This window comes from Micropterus salmoides, unplaced genomic scaffold, assembly GCF_014851395.1.
Source record: "Micropterus salmoides isolate LMB-PRFRI ecotype aquatic unplaced genomic scaffold, ASM1485139v1 Ms_hic_scaffold_23, whole genome shotgun sequence".
Lineage (NCBI taxonomy): Eukaryota > Metazoa > Chordata > Actinopteri > Centrarchiformes > Centrarchidae > Micropterus > Micropterus salmoides.
The window spans coordinates 802,633-830,329 of NW_024041484.1; the positions used below are offsets into that span (position 1 = coordinate 802,633).

The following is a 27,697-nucleotide window of genomic DNA, read 5'->3' on the forward strand; positions in this document are numbered from 1 at the left end:
TCATGAGGGGATGTGAACCCTGGAACTTCAGATCCCTTGAGTAGGTGAACTCCATGCCCAAGAGGGTTAAGGCAAGTTCTGGAAAATATTGACACTTTGGGCCCAATGTGGACATTTTCACTTAGGGGTGTACTCACTTTTGTTGCCAGCGGTTTAGACATTAATGGCTGTGTGATGCGTTATTTTGATGGGACAGCAAATTTATACTGTTATACTAGCTGTACACTCACTACTTTACATTGTAGCAAAGTGTCATTTCTTCAGTGTTGTCACATTTGTGAGGGGTGTAATCACTTTTGTGAGATACTGTATGTAGCTGGCCCACCCTATGCAGCTGTAACAGTTTCATCTCTTGTCGGAAGGCTGTCTACAAGGATTAGGAGTGTGTTCATGAGAAGTTTTGACCATTCTTCTTGAAGCGCATATGTGAGGTTAGACACAGATGTTGGACGAGAAGCCCTGGCTCGCAGTCTCCGCTGTAATTCATCCCAAAGATGTTCTGTCGGGTTGGGGTAGGGACTCTGTGCAGGCCAGTCAAGTTCCTCCACACCAAACTCGCTCATCCATGTCTTTATGGACCTTGCTTTGTACACTGGTGCACAATCATGTTGGAACAGTGAAAACGTCCCCACTGCTCTAGTGTCCAGGGGTGGCGTGCTTTACAGCACTGCATATGACACTTTGCATTGCACTTGGTGATGTAAGGCTTGTATGCAGCTGCTCGGCCAAGAAAACCCATTCAAGGTGTACTCACTTTTGTGAGTCATTGTACTAAACCCTATGGAACCCTACAGGATGTCATTAACCTTCATGTTCATGTAAAGGCAGGCGACCTAAAACCTTTGGCAATAAAGTGTAACAGTAGATGTGCTGAAAAACATTTCAGCTCTGTAGGACGTACAGGTGATTTTCTTGGATTTTTTGAAGTTTGGAATGAAAAATGTCATTCATTTCTTGTAATAAGCCATGCCCACTTTTTTATACATTAACTGAGTAGTGACCCTAGATTGTACAAACATGAATTTTGTATGAATCTAAACAGCGAATTACAAGGTATAAACTTTTCGCCTGTGTAGTGCTCCCTTAGTGGAAGCACTGCTCAGGACTGCTCAGCGAAGCTCGGACCAAGCATCTGGCAGAGGGTCCAAGTTTGCATACAATAGCTTAAGCCAATTTCGATTTACGGGTATTTATGTAAAATTGTACATAAAGACACAAAAGTAAAAATTTATGAAAAAAGAACTTTTATATCAAAATTCTTTTCATGACTTTTGATCAGCGACACCCGTAGAAGATCCTGCCAAAGTTTCAGGTCGATTGGTTTAAGACAAAAGTGATAAAAACAAAGATGCAGATGAATCCAGAGATTAAAATGATGAAAAATTAAATTTCTATTACAAAGTATTAGATTTCGTTTACAAAGGTCTTAAATCTTTTCTTGTCCTTTCATAGGATTAAATAAATGCCCTAACATCATAAATTTTAAAATCATCATAAAAGTTTTTGTGTGTGTGACTTTACAATTTACTCCGTTCAGAGCATAGACTATATAAAAAGTTTTGAGGTACAGACAGTAAAGGTGATGTTGCTATAGACTAAATGAAAAATGGTACAGATATTTATAGTAGTGTTAATGGTAACAGTCGTAATGTTAATGATTTATAATAACAATAATAACAATAGGACTAGTAACAATAGTTGTTGTAGCAGAGGGTGCCGAGCAGGAACACGGGGGCAGCAGGTGACCCGCAGCCACAGATCCAGACTCCACAGCTCCAGAGCCAGAAAACCTGCAGGAAGTGATAGGAGGAGAGAGGAGAGGGACGAGAAAGCACAAGACTACCAGAAAGGGGAGAAGTTGTGTTAGTAACATGCAATAATGGGATGAGGTTGCATACAGAGGGAGAGAAAGTAGAGGAGAGAGGAGCTCAGTGCATCATAGGAAATCCCCCGGCAGTCTAGGCCTATAGCAGCATAACTAAGGGATGGTTCAGGACTCACCTGAGCCAGCCCTAACTATAAGCTTTATCAAAGAGGAAAGTCTTAAGCCTACTCTTAAATGTGGAGATGGTGTCTGCCTCCTGAACCCAAACTGGAACCTGGTTCCACAGGAGAGGAGCTTGATAGCTGAACGCTCTGGCTCCAAGTCTACTTTTGGAGACTCTAGGAACCACAAGTAACCCTGCATTCTGGGAGCGCAGTGCTCTGGTGGGGTAGTAAGGTACTATGAGCTCTTTAAGATAAGATGGTGCCTGACCATTAAGAGCTTTGTAGGTGAGAAGAATGATTTTAAATTCTATTCTGGGTTTTACTGGAAGCCAATGCAAAGAAGCTAAAACAGGAGAAATGTGATCTGTTTTCCTGGTTCCTGTTAGAACACGTGCTGCAGCATTCTGGATCAGCTGAAGAGTCTTAACGGACTTTTTCGAGCAGCCTGATAATAAGGAATTGCAGTAATCCAGCCTAGAAGTAACAAATGCATGGACTAGTTTTTCTGCATCATTTTTAGACAGGATGTTCCTGATTTTCGCAATATTACGTAGGTGGAAAAAGGCGGTCCTTGAAATTTGCTTAATGTGAGACTTAAACGACATGTCCTGATCAAAGATAACTCCAAGATTCCTCACAGTGGTGCTGGAGGCCAGGGCGTTGCCATCCAGGGAAACTATATCTTTAGATAATGCGTCACGGAGGTGCTTAGGCCCCAGAGCAATAACTTCAGTTTTATCTGAGTTTAACATTAGAAAATTACAGGTCATCCAGGTTTTAACATCCTGAAGGCACATTTGAAGTTTAGCTAACTGATGAGTTTCATCTGGCTTGATCGATAGATATAACTGAGTATCATCTGCATAACAATGAAAGCTTATGGAATGTTTCCTGATAATATTGCCTAAGGGAAGCATATATAAAGTGAAGAGGATTGGTCCGAGGACAGATCTTTGAGGAACTCCATGAGTAACTTTGGCGTGCATGGAGGACTCATCGTTAACATGTACAAACTGAAATCGATCTGATAAATAGGACTTAAACCAGCTTAGAGCGATTCCTTTAATGCCAATGAAATGTTCCAGTCTCTGCAATAGGATCTGATGGTCAATGGTATCAAATGCAGCACTAAGATCTAATAAAACCAGTACAGAGACAAGTCCTTTGTCTGATGCAATAAGGAGGTCGTTAGTAATTTTCACCAGTGCTGTCTCTGTGCTATGATGAGCTCTAAATCCTGACTGAAAATCCTCAAATAAACTATTGCTCTGTAGAAAGTCACACAGCTGTTTAGCAACTGTTTTCTCCAGAACCTTAGAGAGAAATGGAAGGTTAGATATAGGTCTATAGTTGGCTAAAACATCCGGATCAAGTTTGGGCTTTTTCAGAAGAGGTTTAATTACAGCTACTTTAAAGTACTGTGGTACATAGCCTGTTGATAAAGATAGATTGATCATATCTAGTATAGAGGTGCTGACTAAGGGTAAAACATCTTTAAGCAGCCTAGTCGGGATGGGGTCTAAGAGGCAGGTTGATGGTTTAGATGAAGAAATTATTGAAGTTAGTTGGTAAAGATTGAGTGAAGCAAAACAGTCTAAACATGTATCTGGTTCTACAGCTGTTTCTAAGGTTCCTGAGTTAAGAGATAAGTCGGTGCCAGTTGAGGGCAGGTCTTGGTGAATTTTGTTTCTAATAGTTAGAATTTTATCATTAAAGAAGCTCATGAAGTCGTAACTACTGAGAGCTATGGGAATACTTGGCTCAATAGAGCTGTGACTCTCTGTCAGCCTGGCTACAGTGCTGAAAAGAAACTTGGGGTTGTTCCTATTTTCCTCTATTAATGACGAGTAGTACGCTGCTCTGGCATTACGGAGGGCCTTCCTATAAGTTTTAAGACTATCTTGCCAAATTAAACGAGAATTATCGAGAAAATCTCAAGTTTCCGCGATATTTGCTTTAATTTGCGAGTTTCAGTATTATACCATGGAGCTAACCGTCTTTGTTTTAGTATTTTCTTTTTTAGAGGGGCTACAGAGTCGAGTGTCATTCGCAGCGAGCCTGCAGCACTATCAACAAGATGATCGATTTGGGAGGGACTGAAATTAGCATAGGAGTCCTCCGTTACTTTGTGACTAGATAATGTATTTATAGCTGATGGAATCACATCCTTAAATTTAGCTATAGCACTATCAGACAGACATCTTGTATAGAAATTTTTACCCAATGGCGTGTAGTTCAGCAATACAAACTCAAAAGTTATCAAACAGTGGTCGGACAAAGAGGGATTCTGTGGGAACACCACTAAATGTTCAATTTCAATACCATACACCAAAACAAGGTTGAGGGTGTGGTTAAAACAGTGAGTCGGTTCATGAACACTCTGAGAGAAGCCAATGGAATCTAACAGAGAGATAAACGCAGTACTAAAGCTGTCATTCTCAACGTCCACATGAATATTAAAATCCCCTACAATAATAACTTTGTCCGTTTTAAGGACTAAAGTTGACAAGAACTCGGGAAGAATATGGGCCAGGTGCTCGGTACACTATAACGAAGAGAATTGGTTGCAGTGATTTCCAACTTGGGTGCGAAAGACTAAGAACAAGACTTTCAAATGAGTTATAGTTTGGTTTAGGTTTAGAGCTGATTAGTAGGCTAGAGTCGAAGATAGCTGCAACTCCACCTCCTCGGCCTGTGCCTCGAGGAATGTGAGTATTAATATGACTGGGAGGGGTGGATTCATTTAGGCTAACATATTCTCCATCACCCAGCCAGGTTTCAGTAAGACAAAATCATAATCTGATATTAGTTACTAGTACACCTTTAGAAGAGAGAGATCTAATGTTTAAGAGTCCACATTTAACTCTCCTATTCGTTTGCAGATACTGTTTATGTCAATGTTCGAGTGCACAAGCTCTGCCGTGAGTCAGTCAGTTGTTAGGAAAGAAAACAAAACGTCTCTCACTGTGCTACTAACAAGCTAACGTTAGCTTGTTGCCTCAGAAGGAAAGAGATGTGAATAAGTTGGGCAGTGGTGCTGAGGTTAGCACAACAAGCGGATCGGCGTGCGAGTCAGCTGGAATGAAACGGCGGAGCTGATAGGCCACCTGCAGGTTCCTGGTCTGTTAACGTTACAACACCAGAAAGAGTGTTGTATATCAGATGGAGACAGTGTCTGTGTGTCGGCGTGGCTCCACTGTTGTAACATTAGTTATGTGGATGGAAACATCCAAAATGCTAACGCACATTCAACTAACTTACAACTTATAGTGTTGTGCAGAGTTCTGCATGCCTGCTGAGAATTGCACGCTCCTCGCGGGAGATAACGGTAGATGTATGTTAAGAAAAAAGGTAGATGCAAATCTCGGCATCTGTTCTGCCGAATTATGCATCCACGTCTTAAGGTCCTTTTCAGACACTTTGCTGTGTCCATTGATCAAATGCAGTTATCAACACATATTTATAACCCCACAAAGAATATTATAGCGTTTTTAAACAGTAGCCTACTTGGAGGTGCATGAAATTCTCGGCGGGCACGCGAACTCGGCATAACAACTGTTACTGGGACAAGGAAAGACAAACCGACGCCCAACTCCTTTTCCCCACGGCATTGCATTTAGTTTGGCATATTAGAATTAAATTACTATACATATCTTATCTAGCCAGGGTGTAACTAATTGTTACAACTCATACTGCACTAGTTTAATTTTTTATTGTTATTTTATTATTCATAGCATAAGAGTTGTTAATGTGACAAATATTTTTTTCATTTTATGTTATAAGAGTACAAACACACCTCAAAAAGGTATTGTATATTAAATTGGAATGTATAATAATGTTTTATCAAATTCAAATTGGTAGGGCTTAAAATTCATACTGATTTTCCATTATATGGCAGTGAAGTTGGCATTAAATTTCATCCAAGGTGGTATTAAAAAGGTTTGCAAAAGTCAGAATCCTGGGGCTACCCTGTAATAATCTAATGTCTCACTCAAGAACAATTCTAGCTCTGAAATCTTGTGATAGGCGAGTTGTTGCAGGTAGAGGACAGTGGAAATGTGTGAGTGTTGGAGAGAGGAGTTTGTTGTGTTGGACTTCCAGTAATGGCGGAGCAGCGCTCAGATGTAGCTGCAAAGCTGCTTGCTTAATAACAGTTTCTGCCCTCTCAACCAGTCCTCAACTAAAGTGGAACACTACCAGTAACACTAGTAGCAACAACATAGTAATAAGGCAGTAACACCGGTTGGAAGTTGGAAGTGGGGCTCCACTTCCAGTCCTGCTTTCAAAAAAAAGTAAGGAATAACATGTACCTTGAAGATTTTCAGGCAGCAGTTAATTAGAGAGCTGATAACCTGGGAGAGATGGTGAGAGACAACAAATTGGGCATTGAGGAACTGATAATCTCTAAATTGGTCCCTTTGGCGAAATTGATGCTCTGAAAAAGAAAAAGTTGTCTGAGATCTGCAACAGCCATGAGGAAATTATAAAAATCATGGAGAGTCAGCTTACTGATGATGAGCTATAGGCAAAGATGGACTCTGAGGCTGTACGGACTACCAGAGGAAAAAGAGGGAAATGTTAAACATAATGTGATGGACATTTGACAGTGAAAAGCTCACACCCAAACTATGAACAAAGCAACAAAGAATATACAAGAAAGGCTGTGGCCCAACAGCGATGAAGCTCGAAAGCAAGGAAAGCGGGCTTTCTCCAGAGGACTAGAGGACAGCGAGATCTTCTAAGATACATCCTCTGGAGTCAGGATATAACTTTTATGTGATCACTGAAGTTTTTCCCATTCTTCCCTGTTGCTGCATTTAAGGGTAAGGATAACAACTGTTCTTATTTATAGCAGCGGTCACAATACCCGTCAGCTCACAGTTTTGACTTCCAACCTCTCTCAGGTTTTTTATTGGACACTTGAACCCAATCATTCATAAATAACACAAGCACTTTACAATTATTTGAAAATGTTCCATTCTTAACTTAGGTTGTTTTTCTCTCTCTCTTTCATAAAGAATTGTTTTTTAGTTCTTGATGAAGTTATTTTCTATAAAAGCCAGAGGACTAAGAAACATCGTTAAAAGTAAAGCTCTTTTTATTTTTTATCAAGACAGTAATCCTGATTTAATTTTCATCCAAGAAAGTTACTCTCGCCAAATGGACGCAAAGTTATGGAAGAATCAGTGGAGAGAAGCATTCTTTATTTTATGCACCATAGATGGCTATTGTTTAGGGCTGAACGATTTGGGGAAAAAATCTAATTGCGATTTTTCTGCGAGATATTACGATTAGGATTCGATTTTTAACCTACTTAACTGTACAAAGCACAAAAACCACTGACAACCAAACAAATCAACAAAATCTGAACAAGACAGCAACATAAGGCAGGCAAAATGCACTTATTCTGAAATGCTCCATGTGGGAAATGTACTGTAGCCTGTGGAGAGCAGCACAAAACCGGCTCACAGAGAGACATTATCCGTAGTTGAAGCACAAGAAAGCACAAATTAAAAACATGTCAATACATACGGCAGGCTAAACACTCCGCTGCTGAAACACTTCAGTGTGAGTTGACGCAGGACAAAACCGTGGCACAGCCACCGCCTGTGTCTGACACCATTATCCCACGTTTTCGTCTAGTTTAGTTTGTTGTTGTAAAATGTACACGCCCTGTGCCTGCTGTGATTGGTGAGTAGGACCGTTACAGGAGGCTCATTGAGCTTGTGATTGGTGAGCAAGTCTGTCACATAAGGATGACAACGTAATGAATTTGTAACTGCATGCATTTAAACACTTCAGATGTGCTGTTTAATTAACCTACATTTTAATCGCCGTCTTCACGATTTGCTAATCACGCAATCTTTAAAATCACAATTCTGATTTGAAAACGATTAATTGTTCAACCCTAGTATTGTTCAAACTCACAATATACCAAATTATTAGAATAACTGAATTCTATTTTGAATGATTTGATGTCTAAATATCCTTTAGCTAAATACATTTTGTTCAGTGATTGAAATGTGGTATTGGATAATCAATCAGAGAGGTTCCAGACTGGATGATTTTACAAAAGTCTGGATTTTTGAATGAAGGAATCATAGAAAAACAATGAATCATTGAAAACATACGCATGGCTCAATAGAAACCACACAGTCCAGAATATAGACTTTTGGTTGATTTCAGCTGATCTACAGTAGAACCATTTACTGGATCCTGCACTGTTTCTCCTGCTGTGCAGAAGGGCAGACTGTTGTCAGAGGACAACAGAGGAAGATTCTCAAGTGGTTACTGGAAATTGAATAATTCCTTACTTATCTCAGGAAAAGGTACTATTTTAGAACAATGGAGATAGATATAAAACACGATATGTCTGCTTTCAATATAGAAAAACTTTGGCCCTGATATACACATTAAAAAACCATATTAGCAAAATTTCTTCTTATATAAGGGCTTCTCTGCCAAGACAACAATAAGTTGCTAGTATTAGAAAACCAGTTAGACGTAATATATGAAAAGAAAGCAAACGGAGCTTTTATATGGTCACGTTGAAATTGCATGGAACTTAACTCTATAAAAAACTACAATAGAGAAAAGATTAGCGATGATATTAAAATTATGTATGTGCCTTTTATGAAAAACTTTTGTTTAAGAGATAATAATCTCAAAGATTTGTCTGAAATCTTTAGCTCCATTGAATTACCAAACACTGCTGATGATGAATACAATTATATCTGCTACCTCTATACAATATGTAGTCAACTAGGTACAAGGTATACATAGAATGTATTTCTGTTTCAAAGGGGAAATTGGCAACAAAATGTATTCAACATTTGTCTGCTATAACTTTCTAAATGTTATTATTCTGGAACTCTGGCTCTACTTATTTCTATATATCTGTTTTGATGTTTTACATGAACATGTGTACTGTAACTTGAACCTTTTTACGTACAACTTCACATCATTAAGGCCCGAGCTCGAACCATGCAAGGTTCCTATTGAACTATGTTTGTCTGTTTTAGTTAATATTATTGTGAGAGCTGTGGCTTTTTATGCAATTTAAAATGAAGGGGTTTCAATGGGAGCAGAGGCATTGAAACTCCCAGAACTTTCTTCCAACCTACTCAGCTTCAAAAGCTAAATGCTCCAGCAGATGTGCAGCTACAGACTCCATTGAGCTGTAAGTTGCAGAAAAGTTGATCTTTCAAAGTTGCATGTGGGGTTTGCTGCAAAAAATGTTTAGGAGCTGTCCTTCCAAAGTGAAGGGTTTTACACCTTTTAGAGACGTCATCAGTGTGTCATGTGATCACGTTAGTATGGAGAAGAGGATTTAGCAGGCCAGAATATGTTTTCTAAACTGCCGCCAGTCGCATTTATATATTTATCTCCATAAGCACAAAAAATGTAGCCACATGCCTTTTCTCCCTCAAAATGTCAAAATCTTGCTCAGTGAAGGTTTAGTTTTTTTATATCTGAACCTTTATTGATAGGAAAGTCACAGTCGTCTCTTAATCACTCCCTGTTGTAGCTGCAGGCTGAGTTCTACCCCTGTAACCAATTTTTTTACTTGCTATATCTTCCTTCCTGTTTGGACACATTACGTATATTTTTATGCTTAGCTACTCAGGCTTTAACTAAAAATACCAAAATGATAGCTGAAAAAACTTTTTTTTAGCAAATGCACTTTTCCATCAACAAATGATCAAATTGTGGCTTCATTAGGTGTCTCCCTCTATAGCTTACTTGATTACAGTGCTGGATTCCCAAGCATCTCTTTTCATTTAGTTGTACAAATGGTGAGTTTTGGTCGACCGGGGCAGTCCGTGGCGTGGAATATCAATGATTCGCCACGAAACAGGCGCCTGCTCCAGGAGCTCCATCTGGATGACTGCCACTTCCAGGGCTACCTGAGCCTGACCAGTATCCAGTTTGATGACTTGTTAGCTCAGATCGGCGGCAGAATATCACTGATGGACACCAACTACAGGTGTTCCATCTCACCTGCGCCTTGCAATCTGTCTCCGGTGAGTGTTTACTACAGAGTCTAGCATTGTCCCCGATGACGCCGCTGCTATTTGGGACTGCCTCGTGGAGGAGTTCATGGCTGTGCCCACCACAGAGGAGTGGAGGTCAATAGCACAGGGCTTTGAAGAGCGGTGGAACTTTCCTCTCTACTGTGGGGTGCTGGATGGCAAGCATGTTGTTCTCAAAGCCCCTGCTAATTCAGGATCCCAGTTCTTCAACTACAAGGGAATATTTTCATTGCAGTTGTGGATGCCCGCTATTGTTTCCGTCTGGTTGACGTCGGCGGCAATCGCTTTAGGGACGGAGCCAGGCTTTGTAGGAAAAGCTCATCCTCTGATAGAGGTGGGGAAGGACTCTTCAGTGCTTGGAGAAGCAGTGTTTCGATCTCCATCTCCCTGGCTCTCTTGTGGGCTCTCCTTCTCCTAGTATGAAATAATAAAACAGTATTTAGTGGAAGTACAGCATTGCCTCAAGGCATCAGTTGAAATCAGTCAACAGACAAAATTAACAGACATGACACAGGAATATACACACACTGGTTATACAGGAAAACATTTATGCCATAAAAACAACTGATGTCATGTGCAGACCTACTGGTGTGTTGTCAGGTGCTGCAGGGGCATCAACAGTACTTAGCTCAGCCTCACCAAATGATAGATCTGGCAGGTTTGGAGAAGTGAGATGAGTATTTACACATTTAACATTAACTTAGAATATCCCTACTGTGACACAAAACATTTGGTTATCAGCGCAGCGTTTCCCATGTAGTCGGTGTTCAATTGTAAACAAACTTCCCATATTTGAGGCTGATAGTCCTGCTGTTGACTCTGGCCCCTGCTCCAAACCTGGGGATGGCTCACTAGAGTCGACCTCCCCCGCCATGTTACTGCTTGTCTTTCTTGGGGTAACAAAGGGGTCAAGGAATGAGAAGACCCCAGAGAACTAGCCCCTTTAGCACGTTCCCGGCCGCTGACCCAATTCTTTTGTCAGTTTCCTTCTTTTTTTCCTTCAGATAAGTATCTCACAGGCCCTTTCCACTTCTTCCTACACACGCCCTCTGGCAAGAAACACACATAAACACGAATCATTAAATGTTTTAAACAGTTTGAACACCGGGATAGCACTAACTATGCTGTATGCTACCTTGAAACTTACCAGACAGGCCAACTTCCTCGCTGACTTTGGTCCAGGCAACTTTCCTTCTTTGTTTCTTTCTTTTCTCTGTAACTGTAGAATGATGTGTTCAGTTCAGGGCGCGCACACACAGCAACAATGATCTTTTTTTCCTTGTTGACGGGCTGTTCAGTTCTGGTCTGTTCTGTTCTTCCTCCGCTGTTGTGTTTGAAATGTTGTGTTTATGTGAAAACCGGAAACGGAAGGTGTCGTCAACGTCAGTACATCGGTGACATACTGACAATGCTGATAGGCAGCACAGCGTCATGCAACTCTCTCGCTTGAGTTGGACATTTTCAACTCACTCTTCGCGTCGCTTTACACCACCCAACAGGAAATTGCGGCTCTGCGCGTCTTTGCATTGACTTTGTATGTAAACTCATTGCCCCGAACACTTGCTTCACTTTTGGTCTGAAAGCACCAAAAGTATTTTGTGCAGCGTCCAAAGTGCGTGACAATTCAGAGCAACACTATCTGACACAGTTCACGTGCGAGGGCTCGTCCAACGCTGATTGCTGCTTCAATATTTAACTGAATTAGCCATTTGATTCTTTTACCTGTAGGTATCGCTAAAGGATTTTAAATTGCTGATGGAGCAGTACTTTGCAGCAGCATTGGTAGCAGTCACAGCTAAGACCTAACAGCTCTCACGCATTTATTTTAGTGAATGCCCATTCTTGTTATTAATTGTTGTCTGCTGCGCCGGCTCAAATTCCTGTGAGCTGGAATGAGCTAGAAACATGAAACTTGGGGGAATAAGTGGAAATGGTGTGCATGTGCTTTTGGCAACATGGTGGCGCTGTAAATAAGGCTTAAAAATGCAAACTTTGATAGGCCATACTCCTCACGCCGTAAGTCCGATTGACTTGAAATTTCTCACACAAGTCCAGCTCAATGTGCTCTACAAAAAAGCCTCAAGGACCATTAAGGTCCGCCTCGAAAAAATTTCATTTTTGACATCTCCTTCTAGACCGTAGCTCCAATTGCCAGATATACCTGGACAGTTTGATATACATATGCCACTAGGGGGTTCTACAAGCACAAGAAAGGTTCTTGGCATTCATTCATATTCATTCTCCAATTCTCCATATTAATTCTACAATCATCACAAATCTCACAAACTAGGCCCTTGTAAGTAACTAAAACATGCACTTCATTAAAATTGAACACCAGGTGGCACTATAAATGCAAACACACTGCTGGCGATTTAACGGAAATCCGGCCTCAAACTACAAAAATGTTCTGTATTTGTATAGCGCCTTTCTAGTCTTTTCGACCACTAAAAGTGCTTTTACACTACATTCGTACCCTGGTGGAACAGCCACCAGAGGCAAATCAGGGTTCAGTATCTTTCCCAAGGACACTTCGACACGCAGCCTAAAGGAGCCAGTAATTGAACCATCGACCTTCCAATTAACAGGAAACCCGCTCTACCTCCTGAGCCACAGCCGCCCCTAAAAACAAATCAAGGTAGAGGAAGAGGCCACACATATTGAAAGGTCAATTTAATGAAACTTTACAACCTTTCTCTTTCAATCTACCTAGTAAAGTACAGTGAAATTACTGTTGATGAGATTAAGCCCTGACCATACAATACTTATACTGAAGGTGTAAAAAATGTTAACACACTATTGATCCATTACCATTTGAATTATTTACAGTTTTAAGAGAGAACCGCAAATGAGAGATATGTATGTGAGTGCTAAGCTTTACATTTACATTATTAGAGTGATTTCTAGTTTGAGCAGTGTTCTAGGATCCAGGTGCGAGAGCCCTCCCCCAGTGTTTGGTCCCTAAGGGAGAGATAATTGACAAGTCCTTCTGTTAAATGGCTACAAACAGAGGCCAAAGAAGAGAAAAACCTATCCCGCTACAAATGCATAACTGAACGTGGCTTTATACAAATTAAGCTATTGATCAGAAAATGTTGGTCCAATCGTTACAAAACGTGCAGGATTTGTTTCATAACAATATCTAACCCCATTTCTGAAGTTATTTTGAAGTTGCTAATGCGAAAAAAGGTTTGAACCTGCGACTCGCCACTTGCGGCTATATTTTTTGGATGATCCATCCAATGATCCATACTGTAGCAGCATTGGTAGCAGTCACAGCTGACAGCTCTCACATGCATTTACTTTAGTAAATGCCCATTCTAGTTAATCTTTTTTACAGTCACATTTAACTAGTCCCACAGTCTTTGACGTAGAAACTCCGTTCAAACACCAAGTTCTTTGGCTCAATGAGGAGAGGGGTGCTATTACTTTTCTCATTATTAATACCTTAAATACCAAAATATTTAAGGTTTCCAAGGGAAATCTTCCCATTCTAAGTGAATGGATTGGTGGTTAAAATCCTCCACATACCTCCTCCTCACACTTTGAAAGTTCACCAGTTCAGCATACTTTCAGCTACAGACTTGATTTAAACTTTAAATTGGTCACAAGAAGTTAATCTATTATGATGCATTCAGCTATTTAATATATTTTATGGTTTATTCACTATCGCTGTCGTAGTTTTATGCTTTTTTCAGCTCTTTTCTGAGTTTATAATGAGTCTGTATTGCGTGAGCCAGAGTGTGTGACATCATCATTAGAGTGGAGAAGCTTTGGAAACTCATCTTTAAAAAATGTCTTAAACTCGCTGGCATGACCAAAATTTTAACTCTTCATGCATAAAAAAGAAATGTAGTAAATCTTGTTCTGGTTGCTCACATGGGCAATTTAAATTGCTCGGACTTACAGATTTGGCTCGGTGCCATTCCAAAGGACAAGAGTGACAGGCAACTCCTCCATTATCAGCCATTATAAATTTGTGTGGAAATTTCTGGACCAGAGCAGAATAGTTTTTTTTAACTCACTGAAGTATTCACTTTTTTTACTTTATCCTCACAAAAAATATGAAATCTTTCACAAATGCATTAATTTCGCTGATACAACCTATAGTATTTATGGACATTTATTTGACAGAAAGTTTCAGAGGGATTGTCCTATATGTCTCTATGGTACAGCTGGTTACCTTGGTGATGTAAATTAGCCAATGAAAGATCAAAGGACTGTGTCCTCTGTTCTGATTGGTGGACTGAAGTTAAACTATTTTCTGAATACCTGTCTGTGTCCTCTTCACTGAACACATACAGACACACATTCATACATTGATAGACACAATACACACACACACACACACACACAAAGCCCCCTCCAGCCAGTTTTAACTGCCGTTTTTGGTGAACGTTCTTTCTCAAACAGAAAATGGGGGTGTGGTTAATAGTCGGACGTAATACATTACCATGACAACCAAAAACTGACCGGCTGGAGTGTTCACTAACGATATGCTGTGTTAACATCACAACACTGTACAGTTTAGTACACTTTAATGTCTGGCAGGAGCAGCTATTACTTACCCGTGACAGAAACTAATGTGCGCGTATCAGCTGTTATCAATCATACAGTCGATGGTCCTGTTACGCACTGCACACGATAACTCCCACTACGTTTTATGGGGGGTCTATTACTCTGTTGAACTGTATGTAAAGACTTGTGATACCATTGCTTCCGCCGATGCATTGGTAAAACGGCCGTCAGTAAAATACATGTTGCAGACTGTATATAAGACGGTGGCAGGTGAAAGTGCAACGCGTTTTCTGTCATCTGTCCTCCAATACTGTACGCAGAAATTCCATAATGAAAATGAACGCACTAAACCAAGAGGAGTAAACTAAAAAAGACACTCTGTTAGCTAACTTTCTGCTATAACTATCCTAGCTAATTACACCTGGCTAACTACAACTAACTTAACTTAGCCAACTAACTAAGTTCTAAGTAAATGACATGATAAATTGGTTAGCTAGCTCACAACGATGTTTATCGGTTTGACGCTCTGACTTAACAAGGCGTGACGTTGTCACAGTTTTTTAACGAGACATGACAGTGCGCCTGTGCAAGCTTGGAGAATGACGTATGACTTAGGGAATTACTATAGTCATACGTCACCACCCCGTTTTAACAATTAAGCAATTTTTGCAACTTTGAGCACAAAATTAAGCTATTTGACTTATGATGGTCATATCATTTTATTTTACAATAGAAATGTACAGTTTATAGAAAATTTGTGTTGAACTGATTAGAAAATAATAACTTAATAAGTAATAATAACTAACTAATAAAGTGTTGGGTCAACTGTGAGGGCCCCTGTGGAAAATTCCAAACTGAGACACATAAAAGGTGAATAACACTTGTTTAGTCTATTAAGCTTTTAAGCAATGTTTAGACCTTTACATTACATTTACTCATTTGGCAGACGCTTTTATCCAAAGCGACTTACATTTGAGGAACAACATACAAGCATCAACAGAGCATCAAATACAGATCTACAACTGACAATACATACTAGTAAGAGCAGCAATAAATACTATTAAGAGCTCATAGTACATATCACATCAATGGTGTAAATACCTAGAGAAGGAATTAAGAGTTAACAAAAAGTGCAATCAAAACAAAATAGTGTAATCAATAGAAGATAATTGTAGGGGATAGAAGAGGAAGAGCACAGGAAGTGCATTTTAGAGGTTATAAGAGGAAGTGTTCTCGGAAGAGATGAGTTTTCAAGAGCTTCTTGAAGTTAGAGAGGGACGCCCCTGCTCTGATGGCGTGTGGTAGCTCGTTCCACCATCGTGGTGTCACAGATGAGAAAAGCCGGTACTGGGATTGCTTTGTGTGAAGGGATGGCAGAGCCAGGCGGCATTTATTGGAGGAGCGTAGCGGCCGAGAAGGAACGTAAGTTTGTATTATGGAGTAACTACTGGGTGCAGACCCAGTAGTCACTCTGTATGCATGCATTAGTGACTTGAATTTGATTCTAGAGACCACGGGAGCCAATGGAGGTCACTGAGTAATGGAGTGACATGAGTCCTTTTGGGCTGATCAAAAACCAGACGTGCTGCTGCGTTCTGAACCATTTGTAAGGGTTTCACCGCACAAGCTGGAAGACCTGCTAGGAGGGCATTGAAATAGTTGAGGCGAGAGATAACCATGGCCTGTACCAGAAGCTGGGTGGCGTACTGAGTGAGGTAGGGCCTGAATTTTCTGATGTTGTATAGAGCAAAGCGGCATGACCGAGAGACCGCAGCAACATGGTCTGAAAAGGACAGCTGGTTATCAATCATGACACCCAAGTTTCTCGCCACCTTGGTTGGAGTGATGGTTGCGGAGTCAATTTGTAGTGTGATGTTATGGTGGATAGATTGCTTGGCTGGAATGACCAAGAGTTCAGTCTTAGAGAGGTTTAGTTGAAGGTGGCAAGCCTTCATCCATGCAGATATGTCTGAGAGACAGTCCGTGATCCGCGCCGAGACGGTGGGATCGCCTGGCAGGAAGGATTGGTAGAGTTGCGTATCATCTGCGTAGCAGTGGTAAGAGAAGCCATGCGAGCGAATGATCGGCCCCAGTGAGGTGGTGTAAATTGAGAAGAGAAGGGGCCCTAGCACTGACCCTTTGGGCACCCCTGTGGAGAGGCAGTGGGAGGAGGATAATTGTCCTTGCCACAAAACATTGTAGGAACGCCCAGAGAGGTAGGATTCGAACCACAGGAGTGCTTTACTCAAGATACCTTTACTTACAAGCAAGTGTTATATTTTAAAATGTGGACACTTTGTCATGTTTCTTTGTCAAAATTTTAAATCATTGATAGAGCACAGTTTATTCCAACAGAAATATTAAGCAAAAACCAGCCACACTGAAATGTCTTTACTATACTATAAATTACTATACTATAATCATTTTACTATTTATTATGAACAAGGCATTTTGCATATGGCTTCTTCAGGTTCACACAGTGAAATTTGAAAAAGTAATCATGTCTAGTTGACTCTTCCTTCCTCTCCTACCCTGTTCCAGGCATTTGGCCAGGCCTACTCCACACAGCGTAAGGTGGCAGAAGATGGGGAGACCAATGAGGAGACACTGCTGCAGGAGTCTGCCACTAAGGAGGCCTACTACATGGGCCGCCTCCTGGAGCTTCAGTCGGAGCTGAAGCAAAGCCGGTCAACTGCCTCTAACGCTCAGGCTGACAATGAACACCTGGGCGCACTGCTGCAGGAGCTGAGGGAGGTACAGTACAGTGGATAGGGTTGGGGATAATACACTGCTCAAAAAAATAAAGGGAACACTTAAACAACACATTGTAACTCCAAGTCAATCACACTCCTGTGAAATCAAAATGTCCACTTAGGAAGCAACACTGATTGACAGTCAATTTCACATGCAAATAGCATGGAGGCGCTACCAGGAGACAGGCCAGTACATCAGGAGACGTGGAGGAGGCCGTAGGAGGGCAACAACCCGAGCAGCAGGACCGCTACCTCCGCCTTTGTGCAAGTAGGAGCAGGAGGAGCACTGCCAGAGCCCTGCAAAATGACCTCCAGCAGGCCACAAATGTGCATGTGTCTGCTCAAACGGTCAGAAACAGACTCCATGAGGGTGGTATGAGGGCCCGACGTCCACAGTTGGGGGTTGTGCTTACAGCCCAACACCGTGGAGGATGTTTGGCATTTGCAAGATTGTCAAATTCGCCACTGGCGCCCTGTGCTTTCACAGATGAAAGCAGGTTCACTAGAGCACATGTGACAGACGTGACAGAGTCTGAAGACGCCGTGGAGAATGTTCTGCTGCCTGCAACATCCTCCAGCATGACCGGTTCGGCGGTGGGTCAGTAATGGTGTGGGGTGGCATTTCTTCGGGGGGCCGCACAGCCCTCCATGTGCTCACCAGAGGTAGCCTGACTGCCATTAGGTACCGAGATGAGATCCTCAGACCCCTTGTGAGACCATATGCTGGTGCGTTTGGCCCTGGGTTCCTCCTAATGCAAGACAATACTAGACCTCATGTGGCTGGAGTGTGTCAGCAGTTCCTGCAAGAGGAAGGCATTGATGCTATGGACCGGCCCGCCCGTTCCCCAGACCTGAATCCAATTGAGCACATCTGGGACATCATGTCTCGCTGCATCCAGGATGCTTTAGTCCAGGTCTGGGAGGAGATCCCTCAGGAGACCATCCGCCACCTCATCAGGAGCATGCCCAGGCATTGTAGGGAGGTCATACAGGCACGTGGAGGCCACACACACTACTTAGCCTCATTTTGACTTATTTTAAGGACATTACATCAAAGTTGGATCGGCCTGTAGTGTGGTTTTCCACTTTGATTTTGAGTGTGACTCCAAATCCAGACCTCCATGGGTTGATAAATTTGATTTCCATTAATAATTTTTGTGTGATTTTGTTGTCAGCACATTCAACTATGTAAAGAAAGGAGTATTTAATGAGATTATTTCATTCATTCAGATCTAGGATATGTTATTTTATTGTTCCCTTTATTTTTTTGAGCAGTGTCATACAGCTGAGTGCTCTTTTAAACACAGTATCTTTATATACAATAGGTTTGACTTTTTAAGAGAACAAACATTTTGTGAAATATGGTTAATAACAAGAATATATAACTTGCCATAACAAAAGGGTTTTCATGGGAAAAAGACAGGAACTGGAAGGTTTCTTATGAAAGTGCATTGTAAAGAGTATTTCCATCTTCACTTACTTTCAACAATTATGCTATATAAAACCAGTCACTTTCATAAAGATTCCAGTCATTTTCTTGAGTTATCTGTGTCATAAACAGCATGCAACTCCAACTGTGTTTCACCAAACTGTCTCAGCAGAGTAATGAGATGTTGGAGCTGCAGCGCAGCCGGATGCGAGAGGAGATCAGGGAGTACAAGTTTCGAGAGTCACGGCTGCTCCAGGATTACACCGAGCTGGAGGAAGAAAACATCTCTCTGCAGAAACTTGTGTCAACACTCAAACAAAATCAGGTACAGATGATTCACATTCACACATGGATATATGGACCTTCAACAGAGAATTAATCAGAATTTTACATTGGTCCACTTTATTTGCTTTGTTCCCAAACACATTGTTCTACATATGTTAGTTATATATATATATATATATATATATATATATATATATATATATATATATATATATATATATATTTATATAGTCCATTTCTGACACACATTGATAGAACCCAAAAGGTTTAAATTTATTTATAAATATATATTTTTTTGTTTCATGATGGTGGCCTGTGGGCTAGAACACTGTCATGACATTACATTTTGTCATTAAAAATAAAAATTAGCATTAAAAACACAACCGGAGCTAAAAAAGGAAACTTTGGCATTGAAACATCTGTGTATAGGCTAAGCCCAAGCTTTAAGCCCCTGAGGTGCAGTCGCGGGGTTGAATAATTGACTTATTTAATTAATGAAAGTCCAAGTCATATTTGCAGTTAAAACCATTGGTTTCATTTTATTTCCATCCATCTCCATTGTTCTCCAGACAAACTTCATTGCACATCTGTGACTTTGTACTGGCCTGGTATAGTGTGTTCGCATGTCCCAAAGGTATAGTCCATGTGTGTGTGGTCAAAAACTGTCTGTGCTTCCGGGTAGCATCTGAGGCATGAAAGATTGGTTCCTATTTATACCAAGAGCGCTAATTGGCTCTTACACACCAGCCCCTACTTGTAAATGGCAGATAGACATTACAATTCAAACAAATGAACAATAGAAGAGCCATGTGCAAAAAAAACAAGACAAAAACATCAATACCCATACATATGTACATCACCATAAATCCGACTACACATCTTTGATTAAGCACAGTTTAGTTATATATATATAGGTCTCTCAATAATATTAGTTTTTGTTTTTAGCTTGACAGAGCGTACTAGGCCCCTTTTGTCAGGATAAACTTCCAGCACTTTGTCAAGCGGCCAAGATCCATGTGGAGCTGTTGAATCCATGATGACTACCACATCTTCAGGAACTAGACTCCTCTTCCTTTGGCTCCACTTCTGTCTTTCTTGCAACAATGGCAGATACTGTTGGATCCATCTTCTCCGCAAGATATTGAACCTGTTTCCATCGATGTTTCAAATACATGTCTTAGGGTTCAAAAAGTCCAGGTGGCAAAGATGGTTTTCCCTTTAGTAGCAGGAGATGATTTGGTGTGAGAGGTTCCAGATCGTTTGGATCGTCAGATAGCTATGTAATAGGACGATCGTTGAGAATAGCTTCCACTTCACACATAATAGTGTGGAGTCCATCATCATACGAGTTCAGCTGGTGTATAACTGATCTGAGAATGCGGTGTACCATTCGTATCATGCACTCCCAAACACCACCGTGATGAGATCCCGCCGGTGGATTGTAACTCCATTCAACCCCAGCTGAGATGAGAGCTCCTTGGATTTGCTCATGATTTAATGTAGCCAGAGCCTCTCTTAACTCTCTCTCCACTCTAACAAAGGTGGTCCCATTGTCTGATGTAATATGGGAAACTTGACCCCTCCTGATAATGCGAGTTCAGCTGGTGTATAACTGATCTGAGAATGCGGTGTACCATTCGTATCATGCACTCCCAAACACCACCGTGATGAGATCCCGCCGGTGGATTGTAACTCCATTCAACCCCAGCTGAGATGAGAGCTCCTTGGATTTGCTCATGATTTAATGTAGCCAGAGCCTCTCTTAACTCTCTCTCCACTCTAACAAAGGTGGTCCCATTGTCTGATGTAATATGGGAAACTTGACCCCTCCTGATAAACCGTCGGCATCAGTCTCAAGTGAACGGGACACCTCCAAATTTACTGCTCTACAAGCCATGCAGGTAGATATTACTCCATATCGTTTACAAGTTGTTCTTCCTTTCTTTATTTCCACAGGTCAAAAAAAGTCTAACGTTGGTAAATGGAGTTAAATCTGGGACTATTCTCTCTTTTGGAAGCTCTGCCATCTTTTGCTCCATAACTCTCCCATTGTAACATCTGCAAAAACAGCTTTATACATCTAACCAATCTGAATGAAATCAGCAACTTAATATCTTCCAACCACCACTTCCACTGAATCAAAATATCTGATGGTATGACATCGTCCCATCTGCACTTTCTCCTGCAGAGCTCCTGTTGCATCATCTTTGCAGACAAAGTGACTGGTGCCAAAATACCCAAAGGATCATACTTTCATCATACAGCTTGTGATAGACAACATGCCACGTCTGGTTAGTGGTTGCTGTTTCACTTTGATTTTGAACTTAAAGGAGTCTGACTCGACACACCAAAGTAGACCTAAAGCTCTTTCCATTGGGAGATTATCTCTATCAAGATTCAGCTCCTTTAACTCCTTAGCCCACTTGTCTTCTGCAATTGTGTGCAAAACTGCCTGGCTATTGCTGATCCATTTTTCCAGTACGAATCCACCTCTTTCACAGAGAATATTGAGCTCTTTAACCACCTGGATGGCCTCCATTTCCGAGCTCATGCTCATCAAACAGTCGTCTACATAGAAGTTTTGGTCAACAGCTTGAACAGTCTTAGCGGAAAAGTCAGATTGTTGTCAGTAGCAGTTCTCCTTAGTGCATAGCAATCACAACTAGGTGGTGAAACTGCTCCAAACAAATGTGAAGTCATCCTATAGTCCTGAAGTTCCTTGCTCAAGTCCCCTTCTGGCCACCAGAGGAAACGAAGAAGATTTCTGTCTTGTCCTACCACCTTCACTTGATGAAACATAGCCCGTATGTCCCCCATAACTGCTACAGGCTCCTGCCTGAATCGAGTGAGAACTCCTAAGAGTGAGCTGGTGAGGTTTGGTCCTTGCAAAAACTGGCTGTTTAATGATATTCCTTTATAGGTTGCTCCACAATCAAACACCACTCGTAGAGAGCCTTTTCTGGGATGGTAGACACTGTGGTGTGGGATGTAACACACCTTACCACTTCCACACTGCAGCTGCTCCTGAGGTACTTGCTCAGCATAACCTTTGTCATTAACCTTGTTAAGATAGCTGGAATATTCCTTGTGCAAAATTGGATTATTCACAAACTTCCTTCTTAATCCAAGTATTCTTTGTTTAGCCACTGCAAAGTTATTTGGTAGAAAAATCTCTGGTTTCTTAAGAGGCAACTTAGAATAGACAATAGAATAGAAAGCTTTGTCATTGTCACATGTACAACAAAAATGTCAAAGTGCTGACCAGCCAGTGCATCATTCCTAAAATGTACTTGAGCCAGTACCTCTCCTCCTGTAATGTTGCAGAAGATTCCATGATTTCCATAAATCTGCAGTCTTCAATAGACATCTCTTTGTCCTCTGTGTTCTTTTCATTTAAGTCATGTTTATACTGATTGTTCAGCATAAGCTCCAAGTTTGATACAGAAATCCTATTTACCACAACAGAAGGAAGCGCCACTTCAACAGCGTTGCCAGTTCCATTTAAAGGACCATTGATGACCCACCCCAACACTGTTCTTATAGCGTATGGGCCACCTCCACAGCTGTTGACAATTTCCCATGGTTCCAATAACTTGGCAGCGTTGGTTCCTATCAACATGTCACCATTGCCACTTAAGCTGGGAATGTGAATTTTTGACAGAAGTGGCCACTTTTTAACATCTGTGGCTGGAGCAATGTTGTCTGTAGTGACTGGCATCTTCTTCTGTGTGAGGACTTCTGGGAGAAGATAAAAGTTGATTTCCTCCAAACCAGACACCTCCAGTCCACATAAGGAGTATGCTGGAACAACCTTTTCGTGTCCCATTGTTTTCAAGAGCAAAACCTTTTTTTCTGTAACGCTTAACCTTTCAATCCTCTTGCCTCTGTCGCCTAGTGCTTGCTCTTGGTGGGAACTGTTGGGCTTCTGTAAATAGCATCATAGAGTACGGTCTAGACCTGCTCTTTTATGAAAAGCGCTGTGAGATAACTGTTGTTGTGATTTGGCACTATATAAATAAAATTGAATTGAATTGAATTGAAATCAGCTTTTCTGAACAGAATGTAGCTGAACTACCGGTATCCAAAAATGCATACGTCTGTACGATGATGCTTCCTTTCGTGGACATGACCTGTACCTCTGTCCTTTCTGGCCCCTGGATGTCCACATGTCTATGTCGATGGTATAACTCCAGGTGACTCATGAGTTTGTTCTAACTCCACATTAGTTTTCCTGATATGGAGCACAGTGGGATGCTGTTAATCACAAACTTCACAAGTCAAGCGATTATCACACTCCCTACTTATGTGTCACATACACAAGCATCCAAAACAAATGCCTTTCTCCTTTAGAAAAATTATCTTGTCTCTGTGCTTCTTACCTTTAAATTGTTGGCATTTCTCTAAAGGATGAGCACGTGCACAGCAATGACAAGACGAGCTCTTTTTCTTGGGGCAATTTGCTGTGGTTTTGTTTTCATCATAATCCACTTCAGTCACTGTAGTGGCAAAACTGCTTCCTTTCATTCTGCTCTTTGACTGTAGCTTAAACTTGTTTCAAGTGTTTATGCCAGCAGCCCTTTGTGGTAGGCTTGCACCTTCAGTGTCTCCAAAAATTGGGTGTGACAGAATTCTTACATGTCTCTCAAGAAATACGACCATGTCTGAGAAATAAGCTCTGTCATTAGAGGCTTCCCAAATGTCATGAGCTTTGGCTCTCCACCGTTCTCTTAGCTTGAAAGGCAACTTGGAAATAACAACTTTCATATTAGTTGGTATATGTAACTTATACACTGAACCTTTAACATTGCACTGCCCACATTTGAAGTCAATCGGGTTAAAGCTCTAGGAGGAGTACAGAGTACAGAGTGTGTAAATAGTGACAAATTTCATATTCAATTAAAAATGTTCGACTTCCTGTTGGGTTTAGTGTATGGCTCCAAAAGGGTTATTTTTTAGTCTTCAGATAATACATCAGCCCTCCACATTTCGTACAGGAGGGCTGCTTCATTGAAATTTTGTAGGAGGCGCTACTGGGTAATTTTATGACAACCATGCTGTGCAACGATATTAGACAACAAAGAACACCCCTTCTGACATGCGTGCCAAGTTTTGTGAAGTTTTAAGCATCCCCAGCCATGTGAAAGCTAAAAAGCCTTTAGGGGGCACTATAGAGCCCACGTGCGACCCCCAATTCCAAAAATGATATCAAATCGAAACATTACCAGTTCGAGTCTGACTGCAAATTTTATTGTTCTTTGGGCATCCTAAAGACCTCAAACACCTGTAAAAAATATTGAAGATGATAAAGGAAGTGCAAAATGGCTGACCTCCTGTTGAGCAAAATCTCATAAAAAAGCAGAAATCTGGTCTTTGTAATAAGAGAAGAGCAATAATCCTACCAAATCTCATGAAGTTCAAAGAAACTTTTTCCAAAACATATTGTTTGTTGAGGGGCGCTATTGAACTGGCCTTGCCTGCCCACAATCATTGCAGAACATTGGATTTCCCACCAGACTGGAGGTGTGTGCAAATTTTCGTGTGGATTCAAGTCTCCTAAGACAATGAAATACTAGTTTATTAGTTTTTTTATTTACTTCAAAATTCAAAGCCGTGCCATGGCCATGGCATTTTAGCAATCAAAAAACGCTTTGCAATTTAACATCACGAGGCTCTTAAGATTGCACTGCCCGCATTTGAAGTCGATTAGGTTAAAGCTCTAGGAGGAGTTAAAGTACGGAGAGTGTAAACGGGGTAAAATTTTGCAAATAATTCAAAATGGCCGACTTGCTGTCGGCTTTAGGATATGGCTCCAAGAGACTTATTTCTAAGTCTAGAGATGATACATCGGTTTCTCACATTTCGTACAGCTAGGTAAAATGTACAGCAGAGACTGCTTTGTTGAAATTTTGTAGGGGGCGCTATTGAGCCAATTTTCCACAACCACGCCAACAAACCATATCAGCCAATACAAAACAACCCCTCTGAGGAGTGTGCCAAGTCTCATGAGGGTTTGACTATCCCTAGCCATGTGACAGCTTAAAAGGTTTTAGGGGGTGCTATAGAGCCGATGTGCAACCCTCAATCTTAAAAATGACATCAAATTGAAACATTACCAGTTTGAGACTCTGCAAAGTTTTGTGGCTATTTGAGCATCTTAAAGGCCTCAAATATCTGTTTAAAAAATTGACAATGACGCAGGAAGTGCAAAACACCTGTGTTCATGTTGAGAAAACCTATAAAAAAGCAAAAATTTGGTCTTTATAATAAGAGCAATAATTCCGCCACATCTCATGAAGATCAAAGAAACTTTGTCAAAAACATAGTGTTTGTTTAGGGGCGCTATTGAGCCCCCTGGCCATGGCCAACCCCAATCACTGCAGAACATTTCCCACCAGACCTGAGGTGTGTGCAAATTTTCGTGTGGATTCGAGTATCCTAAGAACTTAATACTACTATAGTAATAATACTATACTATACTACTAGTGAGTGGATGAGCGAATAATAATACAAATTCATTTTAGTATAGTGTATCCACAATGTAACAGCATCATTCATTACATGACTTGCCACTATGCTGCGTCCTATGTGAAGAAATCGGGTGGATTTTTCTGTATGCGCACTCCCAAGCCTCTTGCCTACTGATTCTGAACTGTACACACAGAAGCTTACAAAATGGATTCCACTAACACCAAAAAGCGACCGGCTCCCAGCACAACACAGACTCCAACACAAACTCCATGTAAAGATAAAAAACAACAACAAAGTTTTATGTGCTGAAGCCCATCAGGCCAAACGAAAATCAGATGCTACAAGTAGCACTGTTACTAGTTTAACTAGTTATATGTTTACTAGTTATTTATTTCTCAGTAGCTGGTGGTGTAGCGCTGTATTCTGAATCAAATAGCTTCTCAGTAGCAAAGTTCTTTTATAGATCAAGTAGTACGTCTCTCTCTCACTCACTCACTCACTCACTCACTCACTCACTCAAGTCATCAGATGTTATTTAAAGGACATGTTTTTTGCAAAGTTACTATTTGGAGTAGGTCTTTATTCTTTTGCTACTGTGGTTTGAGATGAGCTATTGAGATTTGAGTACACATAGTTTGTCCTGCAAATATGACCTAGTCTAGATTAAACATACCCATACAAACACAGATGCGTACACACACAGACACACATAAACATACACACACTCCTGATACCTGGGCCTTGTTTCAGAAAGAACTCTGGGTTGACGAAATCTGAGCTAAACTCCGTTCCAGAAAGGCCGATCAGAATAAGTTCAGTCAACTCAGAGTATGTTGAGCCTGATGGAAGCGCGTGCGTGGGGATGAAAAAAAGCCATCATCAAGGGAGCTCCGATACTACGATTCACCATGGCAACGGGTAAATAAAGGCAGAGCCTCCATTTTAATCGGGTGGAGCTAGAAATATGAATGCTGCCAACGCGGACCATGATTTGCTCTAAAACGTAGTAGTGGAGGATCGATACTTTAACAACATTACATTTTATTCAGCGTTGCTCATTCATTATTTACCAGACTGGAATTTCCTTAATGAATGATATAGAGCTGGAATTCTCCTCCAGCCTGTTATTCATTTTAAATAGCTACAGGCCTGTTTATTCAGCTGGAACCTGACGGGACTAAATGCCGGTGGCAATAACTGAAGATGAAAATATTAATCGAACAGATTAGACACAGTTTATATTCCTCATGGACCTATGATTGTAAAGTGACAGTCCGACTTAGTAGGTCTATTAATGATTTTTTTTTGCAATGTAAAATGTGTTTAGGTTCAAACTGACTGTGAAGTTTTAGACGTCTATGTTCCATTAATTAAATCTTGCTCATTTCGTATTTTATGAAATGTTGTCAAAACACATTCAGACTTTTAAACTACACGTATTTGTTTCAGCTGCACCACAGTCATCCTCACTCAGAAATATTCACATCATATCCAGCTGATAACTACGATGGGAATGTTCAATCTGTGCGACTACAGTATGAAAGGTTAGTGTTCATTGATCAGTTTTATACAGTGATTACTGCAGCGCTGTAGCGCACAGTAAGTTTTTTGCCTTAATGTCCACAGAGTCACTGTGTTAGTTTATAGATTTTATTCTGTGCTGAGGATAAATCCACGATGTCCAAAGATAACTCTCTGTCCATACATCGATGACAGATTAATCATAAAAGCGGTCATGTTCAAGATCATGTTTGGGTAAAAAAAAACAAAAACAGCCTATTTAACCGTGATTTCGATGTTTCTAAAGACGTAACTGTGTTCCAATATGTGCTTTAATATGGACAGTCTGAATGAGGAAATGTCAGACAGCCGCTTCAGGCTCCGCAGGAGGGGAGGAGTCAGAGAGAAACTCAGCGTTAGTTGAAGTAAACCTCCTCCTGAGCAGGTTAGGTTCACAGCGTAAGTTGCCGGGGTTACAGACCTAGAGTTTATCTGATTTTGCTCTCTGAAACCGAAAACCCAGAGTTTCCCTCATCTCGGGCTCAACTTACTCAGAGTTTTCACTAAACCCGCTTTCTGAAACAGGGCCCTTGTTTTGTTGGTATGTGGAGCACATATTTTTTCTTTGTTTGTTTGTTTTTGTTGGCGAATTGATTTTGGAACAGTGACAGCAGAGAGCACAGCTTATTGTTTAATAAATAATTAAACTGAGTAAGGCAATATAT

The 27,697-nt window shown here is 40.9% G+C and overlaps 1 protein-coding gene across 1 annotated transcript in view; it reads left to right on the forward strand.

Annotated features, from left to right (window-relative positions):
* Positions 1–27,697, forward strand: part of LOC119918500 (protein bicaudal D homolog 1-like) — a 61,504-nt gene that overhangs the window by 1,646 nt on the left and 32,161 nt on the right. The window contains exons 2-3 of the mRNA XM_038739279.1: positions 17,079–17,291; positions 18,892–19,044. Coding sequence (XP_038595207.1) covers positions 17,079–17,291; positions 18,892–19,044 — 366 coding nt within the window. The remainder of the gene's footprint in view (positions 1–17,078; positions 17,292–18,891; positions 19,045–27,697) is intronic.